At 40.7% G+C, this 22,253-nt stretch overlaps 2 protein-coding genes across 2 annotated transcripts; one reads left to right on the top strand and one right to left on the bottom strand.

The window, feature by feature from the left end:
* Positions 1 to 405: 405 nt before the first annotated feature.
* Positions 406 to 1,630, top strand: LOC307075622 (myoblast determination protein 1 homolog 1-like; the record flags this gene model as incomplete). Its single annotated transcript, XM_079736274.1, has 3 exons — positions 406 to 921; positions 1,102 to 1,171; positions 1,410 to 1,630. The coding sequence occupies 3 exons, from the start codon at positions 406 to 408 to the stop codon at positions 1,628 to 1,630; spliced, it is 807 nt and encodes a 268-aa protein (XP_079592400.1).
* Positions 1,631 to 2,934: 1,304 nt separating this feature from the next.
* Positions 2,935 to 14,909, bottom strand: LOC307075806 (troponin T, fast skeletal muscle-like; the record flags this gene model as incomplete). The annotated part of the gene is made up of 14 exons (XM_079736499.1): positions 2,935 to 3,219; positions 5,530 to 5,570; positions 5,818 to 5,908; positions 6,108 to 6,217; positions 6,715 to 6,828; positions 6,924 to 7,001; positions 7,360 to 7,476; positions 9,441 to 9,486; positions 9,608 to 9,626; positions 11,167 to 11,187; positions 11,726 to 11,743; positions 12,934 to 13,065; positions 14,779 to 14,792; positions 14,890 to 14,909. 14 exons carry the CDS (start codon positions 14,907 to 14,909, stop codon positions 3,183 to 3,185), a joined length of 858 nt encoding a protein of 285 aa, XP_079592625.1. The 3' UTR covers positions 2,935 to 3,182.
* Between the last annotated feature and the right edge of the window lie 7,344 nt (positions 14,910 to 22,253).

Genomic DNA, 22,253 nt, shown 5'->3' with positions numbered 1-22,253 from the left:
TTTAGAGGTCGAATTATTATTCTAGTCCATAGCCAATTCGTAACTAAATTGAAAACAAATTGGATTTTCAATTTATTTTTTAGGTAAGTGATTACACAATGCGAAGTAGTGCAGATTGAAAACAACCGGGCATTTCTTAATTCATAGAAAATACCTCCTGCCACTACAACGGCTCCTATTGGCCGACTGCATAACGGTTTGCTGCAGGACACGCCCCTGAAGACGCGCTACTGTTTATAAGCCGACCGAAGGCATCATGTAGCCAAGAAGAGCTGGGGAGTCCAGTCCTACACATAATACTGCCCCTTAAAAATAAAGTCCTCCTTGACTTCTACAGAAAGCACCAGGACACAAACTCCCTGATTTGTATATTGATATATTTAAAAGTTTGGCGGAGAAAAAAACATGGATTTGCCGGATATTCCTTTCCCTCTGTCCTCCACAGATGACTTCTATGATGACCCTTGTTTTAACACCAGCGACATGCACTTCTTTGAGGACCTTGACCCGAGACTCGTGCACGTCAGTCTCCTAAAGTCGGAAGACAGCCACCACAACGAGGACGAGCACATCCGGGCGCCGAGTGGACACCACCAGGCCGGCAGGTGTCTTCTCTGGGCGTGCAAAGCCTGCAAGAGGAAGACCACGAACGCGGACCGCAGGAAAGCGGCCACCATGCGGGAGAGGCGGCGACTCAGCAAAGTCAACGACGCTTTTGAGACACTAAAGCGATGTACCTCCACCAACCCCAACCAGAGGCTCCCCAAGGTGGAGATCCTCAGGAACGCCATCAGTTACATCGAGTCGCTGCAGGCCCTGCTGCGTGGAGGACAGGAGGACACTTACTTCCAGGTGCAAATGGATCCCTACAGCGGGGACTCGGACGCTTCCAGCCCTCGGTCCAACTGCTCCGACGGCATGGTAAGTTATAGAGTTTGACATGTGAGCCATAGCAGTATAGCCTAGTTGACCCGGTAGATGTTTTTTGATGTTTTCTACCCGTGCGATTCCACGGTTCGACATGATTGACTCTTGCTCTTATATGTGACCCCCACTATAATGATGTGTTAAACAGAGATGTGTCTCCTCCTGATTTTGCAGATGGATTTCAACGGTCACCCATGTACAACGAAGAACTATGACAGCTCTTACTTTAAAGAAACGCCAAATGGTGAGTAAGTCCACTTCAAACAATCACAAATTGTTTGATTTGTTCTTATTAAATGTAGCCTATCTTTCTGGCGCTTTCAAACTCCCATGCAATTGAAATGCTAAGAATATAGGCAGTTGGACTTTTTATTTTTGATACGTTATTAATTATTTCCCACATGCCTGTGGGTCCACCTTCAAATCCATTTCATTTCTTAATTTATTAACATTATTCTTTTTTGTTGTTGTTTTCCTCATAGATTCCAAAAGCAAAAAATCGGTCATTTCCAGCCTGGACTGCCTCTCGAGCATCGTCCAGCGGATCACCACGGAGCCCGCGGCCTGCAGTCACACGTGTCATGAGGGGTCGGAAGGCAGCCCCAGTCCCCCTCAGAGCGGCTCCGAGGACGCCAGCCCCTTGTCGTCTGACAGCTGCGGGACGATCTCTGGGGACCCCAGCACAAACTACCAAGTGTTGTGAAGCCTAGGAAACCTAAGCAGACTAATTTATTCCATGATTGCAAGCAAAGCTATATTCCTATTCTATTAGGATAAACGTAGGTGGCCCCAAAGTCACACGCAAGTAAGAATTAAGACACTTCCTAATGCCCAAGTCCTTTTTCTGAAGCAGTACAAACGAGACGCCTACTGAAATCCAAAGTTTGAGTAGCATGGCAATGGCTGTATTGTGAACGCTGGCACAGGCCTACCAGCAGAAAAGAGCATCATGTATTTCAGAGGAAAGCAGCCGAACTATGCCGTCTATTCGCCTTCCTGGGGCTGTTAACGTGAGCCAATGCATTTACGTTTGGGACGTCTGCAAGATAAATGGAAGATACCAAAGAATCAGTAGCCGTTGTTTTAAACATGCCATCTAGAGCCTACTGACCGATTGAGAGAAGCGAAGCGGACCATTTTGTACCATTGTTAAAACAATTCTAAAAAAAAAAAGAAAATGCTTAAGATAAAAAGCAAGCTCATCAAAGTTCCCAAACACCCCTAAATATGTATATGGTTTAGAGATGCTTGATACGTTGTTTCAAACGTTGAAAATGTTTATATATTTATTACGTGTGAATGTTATTTCAATAAAAATATTTATATATTTTAATTTCTGGTGTTTTTGTCCGAGTTGACTGCGAAAGCGCGCCAACAAATTCTCTTCATGAGCTTCAAGCGTTTTCTTTGAAAATATCTGCAATGCAGTAAAAACAAGACAACATTCAAATGCTTACCAACTGCCTTCGATCAAAAGAAAAGTAGGCTTTGAATTTTATTGTTTTGGAAAAAGCCACGGAAATCAACGAATAGCCTAATAGGTTCATAACAATTTAGGCTAGGGATAGTTCAAACCAAAGAATTATCCAAAAGGCCCGTCCAAGCGGGAATGCAATCGTTTAGCCTATTTATTTAACTGTGACCTTTTTAGGGAGATTGTTAGCCTTATGTTGGCTAGATTACAGATTTTTATTTTATTTTGATTAAATATTTTTTTACTTGGGTATCGTACAAATGTACAAAATAAGAAACCATGTTGGAGCCTATTTTGGCAGTATTCTAGAGCGTTCTAGAGTGTACAATATGATTCACTAATAAAACTTTTTTGAAGGCTTTAAGTGGCTTCCTTTTTTTGTAATAATAATGATTGTAATAATAATAATAATGGAGACCTATGTATAATATAGTGACAAAAAATAATCATCCATCAATCACAAATCAAAGGTGAATTTCTCCTCATACACACATTCAGACCCCGTGTTCTGTATGAGGGAGTTTATTGCGCTGTAAAGGGCAGAGCTACAAGTCAGCTGAAGGGTCAGTCACATGTATTTACAAAAAAAATCAGAATATAACAGCGGTCCGGTATTGAGGAACAATAGAAATAAGTGACTTCAGTTTAATAATAGATATTGTCGTAGAACATAATAATAAGACGGTAAGAGCAGTCCAGTGTATGTTCTCTGCAGAGATCTCGCCTGGTCCTGCGGGGCCTGGTGATCGCGAGGCCTCTTCCCCAGCGGCGGAGCATGGCTCTACTTCCTGCGACGGGCTGCGGCTCCCTTCTTGCTGCTGCAAGGCGCCAATGGCGCGAAAAAAGGTGTGAGCAATGTTATACCGAAGTGCCACCTAGCGCCATTCCACAGTTACAACCAGCAGAGCCAGGGAAAGTAACACCACTTTAAACAGGCTATCCACCAATACAGTTTTCTCAGTCACTTTGGTACATTTCTCAGATCAGAATTGAAATTTGCAAAACAGTAAGTACATTTCTCAAAACAATTCGTACATATAGCAAAACACCTTGGATTTCATGCAAAAGCCAGTCTCTTGCTCAAAGTCCTTAGTTCGTTTCTCAAAAGTAAATATCTGTGCCAATGAACATGTCAGTGCCATCACAATGAAGTCCTTGTGTCATTGTGTCCGGATAAGACAGTCAAATTGCTAAGTCATGTTGTCAATATAACAGTGTACTCTGGAGGGATGTTCTGATGTAAACTATGGCTAAAGTTTTGAAGACAATTATTATAAATTGTAAGTTACACTTTAGTGCATGTGGGAGATTGATTGCAAGAGACTGGACAAGATTCACATTTACACTTTGACTGTTTGTACTGTAATTTGTTGACAGACCATGTCATTGCTAGAAATGTGAACATTGGAATATCTCCTTAGGGTAAACTGTACATGCTTTGCTGTAGGAATTACAGTGCAGTCTTCCTACACCTCTGGACATTCCTGTCTGTTGGGCCACAAATTCTCATTCTCACGCAGCCTCACTCCTCTTCCTCTTCTTCTTCTCTCTGGCTGTTGACCCCTGTCCAATTCCTTGTCCTTCCATTGTCAGACAATGTAACATTGTGTTGTGCTTCAGCTATATCTATACTTGCCAGTTCATGGTTCAGGAGATGCACCTTTGAGCTATTTCAGTAAACTGGTTGATCGTTGGTTGATCTAACACTTCACACATTTCCCTTCTTTAGAGAAAGTCAAGATTCACCTGGTAGCAATTTACCAATTCAGGACAGATTTAGAAAAAAAGTCTAATGGAAATGTATAGAAATATGCTTGACATATTATGACAACTTGTTCAACCATTTTGCATGTAAAGACTTATGCAATGAACTAATGCCTAAATGTTGTGGGGGTGAGACTATTAAATAGAGGCCCATTACAATACATTTTGATCAACATGACATAAGCAATTGATAATGTAGGAAAGAGCAGAGAATTGTACATAATCATTTGCATGAATGTACCAAAGCATTTGCAACTTGTTCAAAGAAATGAGAAACTGCTTTTTTGATGTGCACAAGTGACACAATGATGTGAAGATTGAACAGGTAGTTTTGACAATTTCAATTCTGATCTGAGAAATGTACCAAAGCGACTGAGAAAAACTGTACCAGACTATATACCTACCGTTTATTTAGTGAAATGTTTAATGAATGCTTAAATTACACCTACATACGTAGGCAATTACAAATGCATGACGTTTAAAAGGATATCCTCCATAAGAAATAAAATTAAAAAATATGAAAAAGGAATATGGTTATTGGTAACCTCAGATTCCCACCAATTGGCATCAATTTCACAGCTGATAGAATATTGCTATAATGGGACATTGGGGAAGTATATTTACACATTTCTAATAAAGTGTTTTCATTCGTAAAAAATCAATAATTAAGGACTGTTACGCCCCTCTACACCCCACTGGCCTTGCAGTGGCAGTGCAATGGTCTTTGGGTGGTGCAGGGGCACAATCAAGTTAAACGTGCACACTTCAGCCTCAGAAGGGGGCTTGCTTTCTGTGTTTGTCCCTGTTCTGTTGGCATGTCTCAGCCCATGCTCAGGTGTGCTGCATCAGTGAAGCTGATTAGGAGCACCTGGACCGCTCATCAAGACCGGAGTTAAAAGCGACAGATTCCCCTTCCCATGGGAATGCTTTTGGTCATGGGACTGCTGGCTGGTCGTGCCACCTCTCTGGGATTTGTCTTGTCTTTATGTTTTGGACTTTGTTGTATATCTTAATGTCGTGTCCTTTTCATATGTTTATGTAAATAAATCCCACTGGTTGGGTTTTTGTGAAAGGTGTCCTTTGATATTTGGGGTCAAGGGTGGTTTGTTAGCCCCAGTAGGGCCAACTAGAGGTGGGGCGTAACAAGGACATTCTGTATTACACAAAGAGTATTGTATCATATATGATCTCTGCAGGATTTCTTCTGATTATTGGAAAAGAGGTGTGATTGTTTTCCCACCAGTTGGACACAGCATATGTTGTGTAACCAATAAGTATGCGTCAAGTTCCCTTTAGTAGCTATATGTGGAGACATTTCCTTATCATGGGTTGTGAAGTGGTGTCCATGTGGAGGAGTGACTTACTGTTTCTGCAGCTCGTCAATACGGTTTCTAAGAGAGATGACCTGTAAGACAGATGGTTATTCACACAATTGTACAAAACACTGTTTTAGCCTGACATCGCCAGAACAAACAGATATATAGATAGACAGATAGAGATAAATAGAGATAGATAGACAGACAGACAGACAGAAAGACAGATAATATAGATAGATAGACAGATAGAGAGAAGGATAGATAGACCGATAGATAGACAGATAGATATAGATAGATAGATAGATTGATAGATTGATAGATAGATAGACAGATAACCTCATATCTCTGCCTGTTCAGTTTCTCCAGGCAGTCATACTTGTCAGACGCCAGGTTATGCTTTGCTTCCCACAGCTCCTGTGCCCTTTCTCTGTTGTGAGCAAAATAAAAGTTAGACATACAGCAAATGTATACCCTATTCTTCCAGTCCTTTACTGTCTTGTTTTTAATTTCCTGCAGCATAGATGCGTGTTTGGAGGTTCGTGTGTGTGTGTGTGTGTGTGTGTGTGTGTGTGTGTGTGTGTGTGTGTATGTTTATAGGTTTGCGTGTGTGTGTGTGTGTGGGCCACCTTAGCTTGTCATCACTCAGTTGGTCGATGTTGAGCGGTTTGCATCTCTCCGAAAGGATCTTCTTCTTCTTCTCTCTCTCCGTCTGCCTCTTCCCTCTCTTCTGCTCAGCCTGCAACATGACACCATCCCCCCAAGGAGTCAGCCTGCACACCTGAGATTCACTGTTGTTGCTTAATGTTCTGTGTGTGGGTGTGTGTGTGTGTGTGTGTGTGTGTGTGTGTGTGTGTGTGTGTGTGTCTAACCCTAACCCTTTATCAGCTATATCTTATTGAGTAATCCTAATAATCCTAATAATTCATATTATTTATATAGTGTTTGTCAGGACAACCTGAGCACCTTGCAAATAGTGAGTATGTTTGTGTGTGTGTGAGTCTGTTTTTGTGTGTCCCTGAAAAATACCCCATATTACAAAACTAACACTGAAACTAATAAATACAAAACCTTTTTTTGAAAAAAAGGAACTTAATGGAAAAACCCAGCTTTAAAAATCTTGGTGTGTGTGTGTGTGTGTGTGTGTGTGTGTGTGTGTGTGTGTGTGTGTGTGTGTGTGTGTGTGTGTGTGTGTGTGTGTGTGTTTAAATAGGTGTGTCCATGCTGGTCCTTTACCTTCTGCAGGTGACCACTGTATCCAGACCCCATGTTTGTTAGGGCAGACTTCTTTTTTGCATCATCCTCAGCCTTCCTCTGAGCCTCAGCATCCTCCTTCCTAACCCTCTCAGCCTGTCAAGACAAACGATTGCACATCAAAGTGAGGGCATGGTGAAGAGTGTTTGGGGTGTGGACGGCAGCACGAGATGGTTGATGGCCGGTTATACCTCTCGTCTGGCCTGCCGTTCTCTGTCCTTCTCAGAGCGAACTCTCTGCTGCTCGGCCCTCTCAGCCCGACGCTTCTCCTGTGCACACCACACCACACCACAGAGTTAAATACGGGGGGATAAGATGGGGCTTTCGTTGAGCCCAGATGGGAAATGTGTCCGCCATAGCAGCCAGTAGCAGAATAAAAAAAGGGATACAAATAGAAATTCAAGAGCAATACAAAAACTGCAAATTAAAAGAATATGTCTATCTACACATTGAGAGTTGTAGCATAGTAGTTGTCAAATAAAAAAAAAGAAGTCTTGATTATGGAGTTGGCCAAATTATAGCTTTCCTCCATTTACAGACAAGTGTTTGTTTGATCATAGATTAATCTGAAACAACAACCAAGTTTAAAGAGTTGAACTTCATGCACACTTGACATTGAAAACGCACTATTCTTGATTTCAGGGCAATGAGTTCCTCTTCCTCCTGCTTCCTATGCTCAAAGTGATCGTCAATCAGGGTCTGCAGCTCAACCAGGTCCTTGTTTTGGCGTTTCTTTTGGATGTCCTAGAGCAGAATACCAATCAAAGTTTAGCCACCGTGGTCAAGTTGACCACTACGTTTGCATGACAAGTGTGAGTGTTGAGAGACTAGGGATAAGTAGTGCAGGCATAGAAGCTTGGGCTGCCTAGGAGACATGCTTCCCAGACACAAGGCAAGGACAATGTCAGCGATTACATCCCTGTTACACAAGCAGTAGTTTTCTGATTATGATGATTATTTATTTGTAGCTATTCAGTAGCCCCACATTTTGGTCACAGCCATTGTAGCTGCAGTGGTGCAAAAAAGTATTTAGTCAGCCACCAATTGTGCAAGTTCTCCCACTTAAAAAGACGAGAGAGGCCTGTAATTTTTATCATAGGTAAACCTCAGCTATGAGAGACAAAATGAAAAAGAAAATCCAGAAAATCACATTGTCTGATTTTTTAAGAATTTATTTGCAAATTATGGTGGAAAATAAGTATTTGGTCACCTACAAACCAGCAAGATTTCTGGCTGTCACAGACCTGTAACTTCTTCTTTAAGAGGCTCCTCTGTCCTCCACTCGTTACCTGTATTAATGGCACCTGTTTGAACTCCTTATCAGTATAAAAGACACCTGTCCACAACCTCAAACAGTCCCACTCCAAACTCCACTATGGCCAAGACCAAAGAGCTGTCAAAGGACACCAGAAACACAATTGTAGACCTGCACCAGGCTGGGAAGTCTGAATCTGCAATAGGTAAGCAGCTTGGTGTGAAGAAATCAACTGTGGGAGCAATTATTAGGAAATGGAATACATACAAGACCACTGATAATCTCCCTCAATCTGGGGCTCCACGCAAGATCTCACCCTGTGGGGTCAAAATGATCACAAGAACGGTGAACAAAAATCCCAGAACCACACGGGGGGACCTAGTGAATGACCTCCAGAGAGCTGGGACCAAAGTAACAAAGGCTACCATCACTAACACACTACGCCGCCAGGGACTCAAATCCTGCAGTGCCAGACGTGTCCCCCTGCTAAAGCCAGTGCATGTCCGGGCCCGTTTGAAGTTTGCTAGAGAGCATTTGGATGATCCAGAACAGGATTGGGAGAATGTCATATGGTCAGATGAAACCAAAATAGAACTTTTTGGTAAAAACTCAACTCGTCGTGTTTGGAGAAGAAAGAATGCTGAGTTGCATCCAAAGAACACCATACCTACAGTGAAGCATGGGGGTGGAAACATCATGCTTTGGGGCTGTTTTTCTGCCAAGGGACCAGGACGTCTGATTCGTATGACGGAAAGAATGAATGGGGCCATGTATCGTGAGATTTTGAGTGAAAACCTCTGGCTGGGTCTTTCAGCATGACAATGACCCCAAACACACCGCCCGGGCAACGAAGGAGTGGCTTCGTAAGAAGCATTTCACGGTCCTGGAGTGGCCTAGCCAGTCTCCAGATCTCAACCCCATAGAAAATCTTTGGAGGGAGTTGAAAGTCTGTGTTGCCCAGCGAAGGCCCAAAAACATCACTGCTCTAGAGGAGATCTGCATGGAGGAATTGGCCAAAATACCAGCAGCAGTGTGTGAAAACATTGTAAAGACTTACAGAAAACGTTTGACCTCTGTCATTGCCAACAAAGGGCATGTAACAAAGTATTCAGATGACCTTTTGTTATTGACCAAATACTTATTTTCCACCATAATTTGCAAATAAATTCTTTAAAAATCAGACAATGTGATTTTCTAGAATTTTTTTTTTCACTTTGTCTCATAGCTGAGGTATATCTATGATGAAAATTACAGGCCTCTCATCTTTTTAAGTGGGAGAACTTGCACAATTGGTGGCTGACTAAATACTTTTTTGCCCCACTGTATATGTCTTTGCCTTTATAATTATGTAAATGTACTTGATAGAAGTGAGCATTATTTATCCAGCAGTAAGCTTTTTATGGCGAATTAAACCAAAATGGGTCAGAATGACATTCAATTAAATTGTACTTACATCAAAGTCAACTTTGTCGCCATCAGGTATCTTTGGAGCACTGGGTCTAATAAAAGTATTATGTAAGACTTAATTATGTAAATTCATCTGAGATCGACTTTGAGACATGTTTTTAGTATCTTTGCATGTACATTCCTCATGACAGCTGCTTAACAAAGTCCACTCACTTGAACTTTGGCTTTTCCTCTGTCCAGCATTAACACGTCAAAGAAAGGAGACAAAAGTTACAATTGTAAGAAACCCAAAATATATTCTGTTTAGAACAGCATGATATGAGGAGTTTGGTTAGTGATGGGGAAATACAAACGCAGTTACATTCAAGGACTGTAAGAGACGATTTCACACTACAAGGACAGAATTACATTTGATAGCATACGGTCAATTTGAATTCAAAAGGCGAACATTCCACTTAATAACCTGTTTATAAACAGCACTAGACTTTGTTGAGTAAGTTAAAATACCCTCAACATACTTCAGAAAGTAAAATAATGTTTAGGTTATGTTAATAGGTTTATTTTATATATCTCACTCATATTGTAATGACTTCCCTTCTAAATGTTATTGTTTTTCTGTGAGTTAGTATTTCAAAAAAATCAATATCTAACATACCTCCAGTATGCTAGTATGAATAAATTGGCCTACATGGTGACTGGTATTACTTTGTTTTACTTGTATGCAATTCAAAAAGTTTAGTTTTTTGTTTGTTTTTTGTTCAGATAAACCAAAATACCCGACTGTTAATATTATCCTTTTATTAAATGAAAGGGATTTATTGTTATTAAAGGCTAACTTCAAGATTTTTCAACGTATTTTCCCATCATTTGGGGTCTAAGGAACAAATGCCGACAAAACTTTTTGATATTGGTCCAGTATTGAGCATGAACCCTGCAGCCGTAACCCGCAAAACAGGCTGCTATGTTATCCTTTGGGGCAACAGTGCCCTTTCAAAATACGTACTCTAAAAGTCTGTTTTTGCCACCGACTCTATAAAACAACGACCTTGTTTTTGTGACTGACTAAGTCTCGTGGTCTAAGTCTCAAGGAGAAGCCCTGCAAGAGTTTGGTTGTGGCAGGAATGGAAGGGTAGAAACGTGACTGAGATTTGGAGAGAGGACTGCTAGCAATAGTTTGTTCTGATGGACTACAGAAAGCATAGCTTAGTTAGCTAAAATAATTTCGGTGAAGGAGGATTGAGATAGCAACGACAAAAAGGAAATTTCCTTCAACAACGCAACATGAGATTTAAGAGAAACTTCATCTTGAGAGAGACTTGGTTGGAATCAGCGACAAACAGTCCAGATCAAGCGAAAAGTAAGAAGAAGGAAAAAAAAACGTTATAGCTCCCTGTCGGGATCCTTTTCCATAATATTGTCAGACACTTAAAATAACAACCTGAGCCTGTGTCAGTGGCAAAAACAAGCACTTTAAGATTACTTACATTGACGGAGCACTAATGCAACAAAGGATTGCATTATTGCATGTTTCACGTATTACCAGTGCAGTGTCTCACTACTTGACCAATTTCAAAAATAGGACAATTGCATGAGTCCTGTACACCTTGAGCAAAAAGAGTCCGGGTTGAAGAAATCCCGGTTATCCTTTAACTACATTACCTTTGTTATTAGCATATTAAGCTGGGGTCAACTCATTCGTAAACATGGGGGAAAGAAAAACCAAGAGATTCACAAGCAAGGCAAACAGCGACTCAGCAAAAAATACAAAATACCATCTTGATCTCCTTCCTCCCCTGGTGGCGTACGAGTCATGCAAATGGAATGAAATCAAACAAAAAAACAGAGAAGAAGCAGAGCACAGATGAGCATTGGGATCTGCAGCGAGTCCCCAGGATTAATGAAAATGATCACACTGGTTTTATGAAACTCTGCCCCGCTGACACAGTCCAATTCTAAAAACAAACCAGTTTAAAGTTTCTGTTGACCCTGTTCACATAGGTATCCTCATAGGGCAACACAGGTGTAGCTCATGAAATGTATTATGGGCCTGCTAATTTTACGTAACCAGAGCACGGCTGGTATACTTATCTTCCCTAGTTTAGTCTACTACCCGTTCCCTGGTATATAACAAGAGCAGCCCCATAAAACCTACAGGTACATTGTGTACCTGTGTTGGCCCTACGGTGATGCCTCTGTGAAAGGGTCAGCTGCAACGCTTCCGGGACCAACCAAAGCTATACCACTGGACCTCGGAAGGTCCGGTGAAAGTTGCCGGGCCAACAGCGTAGCAGATTGATTGGTTGCTTAACATGTAGAAGTATATACACATACCTTCCTCTTCATAGGCCTCTGCATGCAGCAAGCGCCCAAAGCAAGAGCAGAAGATATGTCATTAGTTACATGAGCACGGGCACTGGACAAAGCCACCAGCACTTCACAGCAGTAACCTGTCCACTGTCCAAGTACAGAGTCTATCAAGCGCATGGGCACAGAGAGAGCTGCACATATTAGTTTGCTAGAACAGTGGTAGCCACTGAAAGTCATCACTTATTTGATGTGTTTGTTTTTGGGTCAGGGAAAGGTAAGCTCTGGTTGATGATGTCTAGAATGAAGCAAAACAGCTTTGCAGTGGCTATGACTGTGGGTAAACACAGCTTGGGAAAAACATAGAAGCATTGTTGCACAAATAAATAGAATTATAACAAAACATTTAAATAAAGCTCCTGACCGACCCGCAACAGAGGTAAATGCTTTAGAGCAACTAGACAGAGATAAACAGTCACAAACATCTGCCATCATCACATTCTCCTCCCATTATGAGAGCAGATATAAACTGATAAAAGACAAGGAAATGGTCTGATATGATTTGAATGTCTCTTTTGGCCTTTTTCAAGTGACATTCAAATCAGGGTTGAATAAGGTGTGTTGCAAAAAAAACAACCAACCTTATCCTAAAAAAATATATGAGGTTTGTCTGAACAAATCCTATATTTTTAAATAATAAAATGAAGAACGCATGTCAATGAGATTTTCTTATGAGTGAAGAATGGAAGGCAATTCGTTGAAAAATGTTTACCTTCTTTTCCTCCTTATAACACTATTTAGATATCAAATATGAAAAATATCTTGCTGTTTAATATTCTAGACATTTCTTTATACACCAAAAACCTTTGCCAACCCCTCTTAGGGGAAACGAGAGGCAGGAAAAACAAAGTGTAAGATTAGCTTTATGGTAGACTTACTACTGATGAAACTTTTCGTCTTTTTTTTTGTCTCATCATCAAACATGTTTTTAAAGGAAATGCCAAATCGGTGTTCCCTTCATCCATGCACACCTTGCACATTGCCACCTTCATAATTGGCTGCTATGAAGAATGGCAACACAAGAAGGAAGTGACTATAGAGCCAGGGCTATGGACACTTCCAGGCTTGGCTCGGTTCTGTCTGCAACAGAAGTGGATCGCCGTCTAATTTGGAGCTGGAAAGGGGGTTTTTTGTGGGGTGGGTGAATGTCTTTTAGCCACAAAAGATCAACATACCTTCCTCCTCATGCACCACCTCCTCCTCCTCCACCTCTGGCACTGGCTCTGGGTCGGCCTCTACCTCGGCCTCGGCCTCTACCTCGGCCTCGGCCTCGGGTGCCACTTCTACCTCTACTTCCTCATCTTGGGCTACAGCCACGCACAGCATGCAGCACGCCACCAGGGGGAGGAAGGGGGGATCGGGGAAAGGCCATACACACAAAGGAGATGTCACAGAAGGATGTGTTGTGGTCCGAGGCGTTAGAGGACGGAGAAACAGAGACATGGCTTCAGTGACGCGGCGGATGGATGGATGGATTGGTGGATGGATGGGTGGATGGATGGATGGATGGATGGATGGATGGATTGGTGGATGGATGGGTGGATGGATGGGTGGATGGATGTGTGCGATTGGATGTGGGAAGGAGGGATGGGGTGGGGGGTGGGGGGGTGGAGCGAAGCAGTGATGCTGAGAACAATAGAGAAAGAGAGAGAGAGAGAGACAGACAGACAGACAGATGATGGACAGAAGAGAGAAGCAGATCATGAAGGACATGGCGATGGATGGAGGAGATCTCGTCCTGTCAATGAGATCTCATTGACAGGACGTGACATGATTGGACAACGGGCTCATTTCCTTGACTGGAGATACGAGTGTTGAAGAAACAAACCATGCGGACGTTAAATAAAAAGATCAAGTAAAACACATGAGGCAATTATATGATCGCTAAAACCCAAAGTGTAGATGTTTTTGGGAGGGAATTAAGGATGCAAGTTCAGTATGTGAGCTATAATGAATTAATAAATACCAGAATTAAAATGTTTACTCAGATATAGATTTATTAAGCATAAAAGCACATACAGGATTTTTTCTTATAATATGTTTATAAATATATATAGATAATCGTAATTATGTACTATATATGTGATCTTATTACAATGCAGAAGGGGTGGTTTTGCTATGTATGACATATCATACTTTCATATCACACAAAGACTACAGCAGAATGATAAGCATAAATATACAATTGAAAAATAGCTGAAATGTCAAGGCTTGTAGAATCAAACACATGCCATATTATTTTGTTGGCTTGGCATTGATGAAAAATTAGTAAAATAATAAACATAGCAATATGGATCAATACGGTTTACCTTCCTCTTCTTTTGTTTGGAGAAACAAATAGGTGGTGGAAGAAAACATGAACATCACATTATGTCGGAAATGCTGATTCAAACATGAATGAGATGCTATTATTATTATTATTATCATTTAGATATTGATATCTTTTAGATATCGATATCTAAAGCCACTGCCTGTTATTCAGATTGACTGAACTTCAATCACTTGTAGATAAAATGTTGCATTTCACTTTTGTAATCTTTTATCCCCACTGTAACAGCATTTTCATCTATCTCACCACATAGGGGAGACATTGTTTAAGCTTGAACCAGATCTGTGCTTCATTTCATTGGCAGGGCATCATAAAATATTTATTCAATTAAATAAACACCAAATGTGTTATTATTTAATTCTCTCAGTTTTGTGTCAATAGTTTTTATTATCTAATTTATTGCAGTTTTCAATGTGCTTCTCTATAGTTGACATTGGTGCCAGTGTGGTGTGGTCCACACTGTTTAGGCCTATGGAGAAATACTGTAAAAATAGAGAGCTTTGTAGTGTCAATCCCACAGAGATATAATAGGAACGATGACTCCTCCCCACAGAGTCTGTAGGATTGACACTTCGGTGGTTGTATACAAATGAAATTTCAGCTATCTTGTAGCCCTGTCTTATATGAAATTATTATAACTAAATAGCTAGAAATTAAACTAATTTCTATAAATTGTTTATTTTACACTTACCCTCCATCTGATCCCTGAAATATGAAGAACAAGACAGTTTAAGGGCAAAATACTTAATTGCATGCAGGCACAGCTTAAACTAACGTTCATGAATCATGGCTTAATACTCACAGGTCCTCAGTGTCAGACATGGTGGCAAGATACTATGCACCTTAATGGAAGAAGAAGATGATGAGCATCAACTCTACCTATGCTGATGGTGTCGGAATGGAAAATATAACATTTAACGTTTATTATAAATCTGACCCTTCGCCATCAATTGTTTCTGTTAGTAAAATCATGTCAAGTAATTGTGCCAGTATCTAATTTACAAGCAGATCAAATAATAACATCATAATGTTTAACTCTTGTGATGATACACACTGTCAATTCAACAAGCACATTTAGTGTAATGTCACTGCCACATATAACAGTCAAACTGAAATGAAGAACTGAAAGGTTAAACGGTTCCATGACCTAGCATTTCCACATCCGAGCCTTTTGTTTTGCAGTCCCCCTCAGCCTTTTGTACAGCGACCCAGGGAGACTCTCACTCTATTTGCACTTCATTGTGATATATATATTTATAAAGTGTCTTTCAATGACTCCTTCACACTTGGTGTTATCGCACAGCTGCAAAGGTCTTTGAGGATTACATGGGGATCATATTTCTGACCATCAGCTGAGAGCCCGGTCCAAATAGCATCTCTAATCCCTGTGTGCAGCATCCATTCCTTGTCTAGCTCATCATATGGACAGGATTAGAGGAACAGCTTCCACTGTTGGGTTTGGAGACTCTTCATAGCACCGGAAACCCAATCAGCGCAAGCAAATGTCCTTGTGTGAGGAATTGTCTTTGATGAATAGGCCCACTAATAACTTTGCGTTTAGATTTCCATCAACCATTGGCCTTGCTGTGTATCTTATGGCTGTATGAGGCTGACATTTGGTGCTGACATTTGGTGTGATTTTTTTTCGGAAGGCATAGAGAATGTCTGTGGCCTTTTGATGTCTAGGTCAAACATTCTGCCGTTTTATCCAGCCAAGGACGAACAAGTTGGGTCCTTAAATAACCAGAGGTGGTGACTTTATTCAGCATCAAGTGCCAGGAGGCTGTTGTCAGATGGCCACCATGTGAGGGGCCTGCCCAGCCGGGTATGTCTCTGCAACATTGTCACCAGGATGGAAAACAGTAGGCCAGTGCACTTAGATTTACTGTACCGACGTGCTGTTTATAACCACGCTCATGGCCTAGCAAAGAGGCATGTAATGGTGAGAATGATGGCCGTGATATTCTCTGTGAGCGATAAAGTGAGGAAGTTGTTGAGAGAGAACAATCGAGAATGATTGATTGATGACAATTTAAAAATATTTCTACTGGTATGAAAATGTATATATAAGCCAATTGCATCTTTTGGGTCCAGATAGAGTCAATCCTCTACAATCAGAACTGTTTTAGCTCAGCAACTAATCATTGACTAAAGCCTTTCATTTGCATGGAGTAGTGACATAACACCAAGTCATCAACCTATTTCACTGTTGCACAGTGCTAATAATTGAACAATGTGATATGCTAAAGGACTAGCTCAACGGTCACATTAACGCTATTTGAAAGTTTGGAACCAAACAATGTACACATAAGTGCCACATATAATGAATCCAACTTTTGTGTATTAAAACATTCACCAACATTTGACTGTATTTACACAGTGTTGTATTTGAATAATGATTTAATACATCTTAGGCCTCATTACACACAAAATGAAGATTTAAAAAGTATTCCATAAAACAGTAATACCTCCATTCATTTAAATCAAAGGCAGTAATGTAAGACAAAAGTCCTGAAAAAATTACCCAATAATAGTTCAGATTTTCTCAGTACATAAACAGAATATACCGTGCAGAATATATTTGAAATGTTCCACATTGTTACAACATTCGTTGCCCGCATATGCATGTCACATGCTAGATTCTGAGCCATTGACAAGGCTCAGGTGGGCTTGTATTGCAGCGAGTAGAATTGTAGCAAGAAATGATAAAAAACACAATGGAATAAATAGCCTCAAACTCATCCTAATCTGTCATCGCTGTTTCACAATTAACAAACTATTTAACTGTAAGACAAGATAACTTTATGAATCCCAGAATGGGATAATGTTATAATTGAAATGTAATAATTCATATTCCAAGAGAAAAAGGAAAAAGCTAAAAAATATGTAAATATCCTTAGGAGCCTGCCAAAAGTCTAGTGGTCTTACCTCAGAGAGGGAGATGGGTGTAGGCTTCCCTGGTGATGCAGCTAGTCTGTAAGAACCTGCAATGTATGCACTCAGAACAAGTCCTAGTGTTATAGTGATACGTTAGCTCACAAGCCCCCCTTATTGGCTGGGGATGTGTGTGAGGTAGGGGTACCATGAATGGCTGCTGACATCTTTAGCTGGCCAGCTTTGCATAAGGAGAAGCCTGAAATGCTGTGGATAGTAGAAGAGGGCTCAGGTTGTGGAAAGGAGCAGCTGAGAAGCCTCTGTTTCTATATTTACAGGGAGACAAGGCAGCCAGGAATTATCATGGAGGGGTTAATCCAGCTGGGGTAGAGATGGGGAGTGGTCTTAACTGACAACCTGTGGTGACACATCAGATTGGCATCCAGACAATGCCTCTGTGTTTCACGCCAGAAAACAGAGCGTGCAGACAACTTGCTGCCACTCAGTCCGCCAGTGAGTTGTTTAGTCAATGAGCTACATTATCAATCATTAGGTGTTTAGTGAGACAGGCACGAAGACTGTTTGTATTATTGGTAAATCAGTTAGTAGTAGTAAGTAGTCCATTATTTAGCATTGTACTAAATTCAGCAAAAATAATAGGATATTTAAAACTTAGAACGTAAATTAATAAGTTAAATATTTCCTACATAACTTATTGACACTGCAGTTATTGTATAAGAACAATGACTGAATTTGATATAGAAAGAATCAAAGAAGACAAAATTGATACAAGACATGGCAGAGTGATACTTGAATAGTTTTGGCTACAGTGTTGACTAGTTAGCTGGTTAGCTAGTTAGTTGTCTAGGACATTTAAGCTTGAGAAGATCCTGCTTCCTGCATGAATTGTTTTATCATGACTGTCAGCACCATTTAGTGACAATCTTGTTCAAGGCAGGATAAGGTCGGGTTTCAAGACTTGACTCCTGAGGCTCAACAGTGGGGCTCAGGAGGGGGCAAACAGCTGGGACAGTCATAACCCATTACCCTTTGAATAACGCTGTGGATTGAGTTTGGTTGAGTCAGGTTGTTAAGACTCCGGGTGAGGCTGCATACCTGTGATGCATTGGGCAATCAATGCACAAAGGTCAAACCCATGAGCACAACACACACTCGAGTCAGAAGTGCAACAAACTCGTTTTAAACACCTGTATATGTACTTGTCCTTGGAGATGCCGAGTTAAAGGTGATGTATTATACCACCAGGTGTGAGTGTGATTAGACCTTACAAGCTGTTTTGAAAATCGGCCTCTTCTGACATCACAAGTGGGCGTGTCCATCTAGAAGTATTAAGGATAGATGAGCAACCTTTGCTAAAGTCCAATCCAATCCAATCCAACTTTATTTTTATAAGCCCTTTAAAATAACCACCATTGACCAAAAGTGCCTTACAGTAGGCACTTTTTTAACTAATTACTCTGTAAGTGCCTTACAGAGTAATTAGTTAAAGACATCACAAATAAAAGACAAGAAAACAGCTCAATGGTACAACATAATAAACAACAACAAGATAAAAGATAAGATAAAAACATAAAAACATAAGTTCAAATTGCAATGTCTTCCTAAGTGTCAAAAGTCTAAGAGAAGAGATGGGTTTTTTGACAAGGCATTCTCAGTCTAAAACCAGACAGAGAAGAGGCCTCTCTGACGTGCTGAGGCCGATCGTTCCACAGTTTCGGAGCCGCAAACAGCCAAGGAGCTTCCGTTTTGTTCTGGGCACCTTCAGGAGCAGCTGATCAGCTGACCTGGGTGTGTGTGTGTGAGAGCGAGTGGGTGCGTACAGGTGTAGAAGCTCATAGAGGTACGGCGGGGCAAGGGCATTAACGGATTTAAAAGCAGTCCACTTAGTAGGCTGGTATACTGATCTATCCAGCACACATCTAGGTAGATACGCCCACTTGTGATGTCAGAAGAGGCAGATTTTCAAAACGGTTTGTAATCACACAATAATATGTCGCCTTTAAGTCACCTAGTTGGTGTGTGACAGGGTCAACTGTCACAAATGCCTTTTATTTACCTATGACACAATCCAAAATGTTTACACACCAACTGATCTCCAGCAGCACAGGAAGGAGCTGGGGCCTGAAGACTCAAACCTGCTGGTAAGGAAATCCAAAAGGTAGGGCTAGATGTTCAGTCTACTGAACATCTATGGGTAGGGTTCTATGTTCAATATTTTGTGATTCCAATAGTACTAGATGTCAGGGTCCGAAACAGGTTTCTCCAACCACTAGGGATTTAGGATGCTGACTGGCCCAAGGATTGATGCAGGACATTGATGCAGGCCTAGTTAACACTCTTCATCTGAACTTCAAGGTAGCCATACTTCAACATTCCCATGTAGTGGCAGGGTATGGGCAGCTTCTGATTATGCCCGGGACAAGGTTCAAGGTTCTCCCCTATGGGATTGTACATGACCCCTGACACCTGTATGAAAGTTTTCTTGGCGCCCCAATGGCAGTTTAGGTCTGCTGTAATTTGTTTTACTTATTTATGACTTATTTATAATTAATTTCTTCAATATGCAAACCCCCCAAAAAACAGAACATACAATTTCCACAAAAAGAACCGCAAACTCAGGGATAAATTAATTATTTAACGAATATGAAGGAGGTGTCAAACTTCTCAAATTAAACCTCCTTTCAAGTGGAATAAACTGCCTATAACTCACGAGCAGCATACTGTGTTGGTGTGTGTGTGTGTATGTGTGTTTGTGTGTGCGTGTGTGTGTGTGTGTGTGTGTGTGTGTGTGTGTGTCTGTGTGTGTGTGTGTGTGTGCGTGTGTGTGTGTGTGTGTGTGTGTGTGCGTGTGTGTGTGTGTGTGTCTGTGTGTGTGTGTCCTCTACATCTACTCAGCAATGGCAAACTGCCACTACAGCATCTTTAGTGCCATTCCTGTGGTTTTATAGTTTTGTGAAAAACCGTATGACAGCAAACATCTGACACAATTATAGTTGCAAACAGACGTGGGATGGGGGGGGGGGGTTCAGGAACAAGACATAATGAAGATTAGTTTATTTCTGTCCATGTGTTGGAGTGTTAAGCATCAAGTTGGTTGGATCGAATCATGCCCTTTTTTGGGCATAAATACAAACAATCGACGGTATACATTAAAGTAATAACAAACTCAGAAAACGCCACATCTTGCATCTCAACATTTTGCAAACCTCACAGTTGTGTACTGCCAATCAAGTAAAGTCTTTGCAAACATCAACAGAACACAGTGACCCAGGCAACTTTTATTTCAAGACATTTAGAACCATTTTAAGAAAATAAAATACAACACATCATACAAGTTGCCAAACCAATATCTACAAATTGTATTGAAATTCCATGAAAAGGACTTTGATCAAGGCAACTAAAATGACCAGACCTGCATACATATAACACAACTTAATTATTGCATATTCAAACAAAACATCTAAATGATTATTATTATACTTAATAAAAACGGGATATGGAATCTATGGGATATATATAAAAAATGAATATGAATGATGCTATATTAATAATATTTGGTTAACACATATACGTAACAATTTCATAAATCACATAACAATAGTATTCTAATAAAAGCAGCATTTTACTAAAAAGTTGTAAAGTATTTTAATAAAGAAGTGTTGAAATTAAATCCTTTTGGAATCAACCTTAGCGAGGCAAGACTGATCTTCAATGAAAAAGTGAAATGTGAGTCATTGTATCAAACCTCTACCGTATTGTAAACCATTGTGATTGGCCCAGCCTGGGCCAGGTCTGCTGGAAATCTGTCAGAACGGGAGGGGGGCCAGACACATATGCCAGAGCAAATATATTATGAGCTCGCAAATTAATCTTGTTCCAAGGCTAGGAACGATCCAATAAATATGGTGAATTCACTCTCTAATACTGCTCTGTTAATGCTTCAAAGTTACAATTATTGGGAAGGGCTACTATAAATTCTTAAAGTTCTGGCTGAACTTTATAACCCTGCAATTGTTGCATGTTGAATGGCATATTGAACGGCCTAGTAAAGTTTATAATTACAACAGGCTCAAAACATTGAGAAAGGCAGCATTTCTCAAACCATTAGTCGCAGCTGCATCCCAGCTACTCAAAATATGTTTGTATGATACACTTAATTGTTAACAACTTATCTATAAACCTGTGCTTCACTTTTGAAGAAACGGACGCCAAATACTTTTGACCCATCAGACACTACAGAGTTTTCTGTCAACCAATCCCATGTCACATTACTATCAATCAATGATTGAAAACTGACACCCACATCCAATTGTGTTAATGATGATGCAATTAAAGTTATAAACTTTAATATATTCAGGCTTATTTATGTAGGTCTAAGTGGGCTATAGAGGCTGAGGGTCAAGCTCTACTGGACTTTGGCTTGAAATGTTTGAGAAAGGCTGGTTTAAGGTATCACGCATAAGGATTTCTTAGATATATCTCTTACCTGTATAGTTTTGTGTGGGTATCTTTGTATCCATGTTCATTTAAATTCATGTAAACAGCCCTAATAGCAAAATTCGAGCTGTCCATGCAGTGAAATAAATTCCTTACACCCTAAGCTTCCATCGTGATTGGCCACTCTGCAGAGTGTAAGAAAGCAACACTCTTTCCTCAAAGATGTTACACTCCTCAGGTAGTGCTCCCGAATGCCCCCACCATCTGGGTCAAACTGTCACAGGCCCGTCGCCCTGTCGCAGTGGTATTATGTATTGGCTTCAGGGCTACAGGAGTTTTATTTTTGGATAGGTTACGGACACTGTTGCCCTCTGCCATAGGCAGGCTGGGGCTCAGTTGTGGATGAGGCAGTCCTTGTCACACTCCATGCTGGGATTAGCAGGCTGCGAGCATACTCCCCAAGCTACCACACAAAAGGTAAACCCAATCAAATTTGGCATCCGCTGACTGACAAGCTTATGGTACCGCGTGTTCCTGTCTGCCGCCGCTACTCCTGATGGCCTGCAAGCAGTGAAACGCATTGGGCGTAGCAAGTGCACGATCTGAGCTACTTTGATGCATAGTTATATTCATATCCATATGGACTAGTTTGCAAAGAAACTGTAATAGTGTCAAAAGAAACATAGGCCAACATATACACCTTCATCATTTGGACTTTTGAACAAATGAGGAGTCAAATATACATTTGGATACATTGATAAATTTGCATAATACTGAGGCATTTATATATTACAGCGATCAATACTTTTTGTTTAACTAAGATTTATGATGTTA

Source organism: Pollachius pollachius (genome assembly GCF_949987615.1).
Source record: "Pollachius pollachius genome assembly, chromosome: 5".
NCBI classification, from domain to species: domain Eukaryota; kingdom Metazoa; phylum Chordata; class Actinopteri; order Gadiformes; family Gadidae; genus Pollachius; species Pollachius pollachius.
This window is presented reverse-complemented; position numbering and strand designations above follow the sequence as displayed.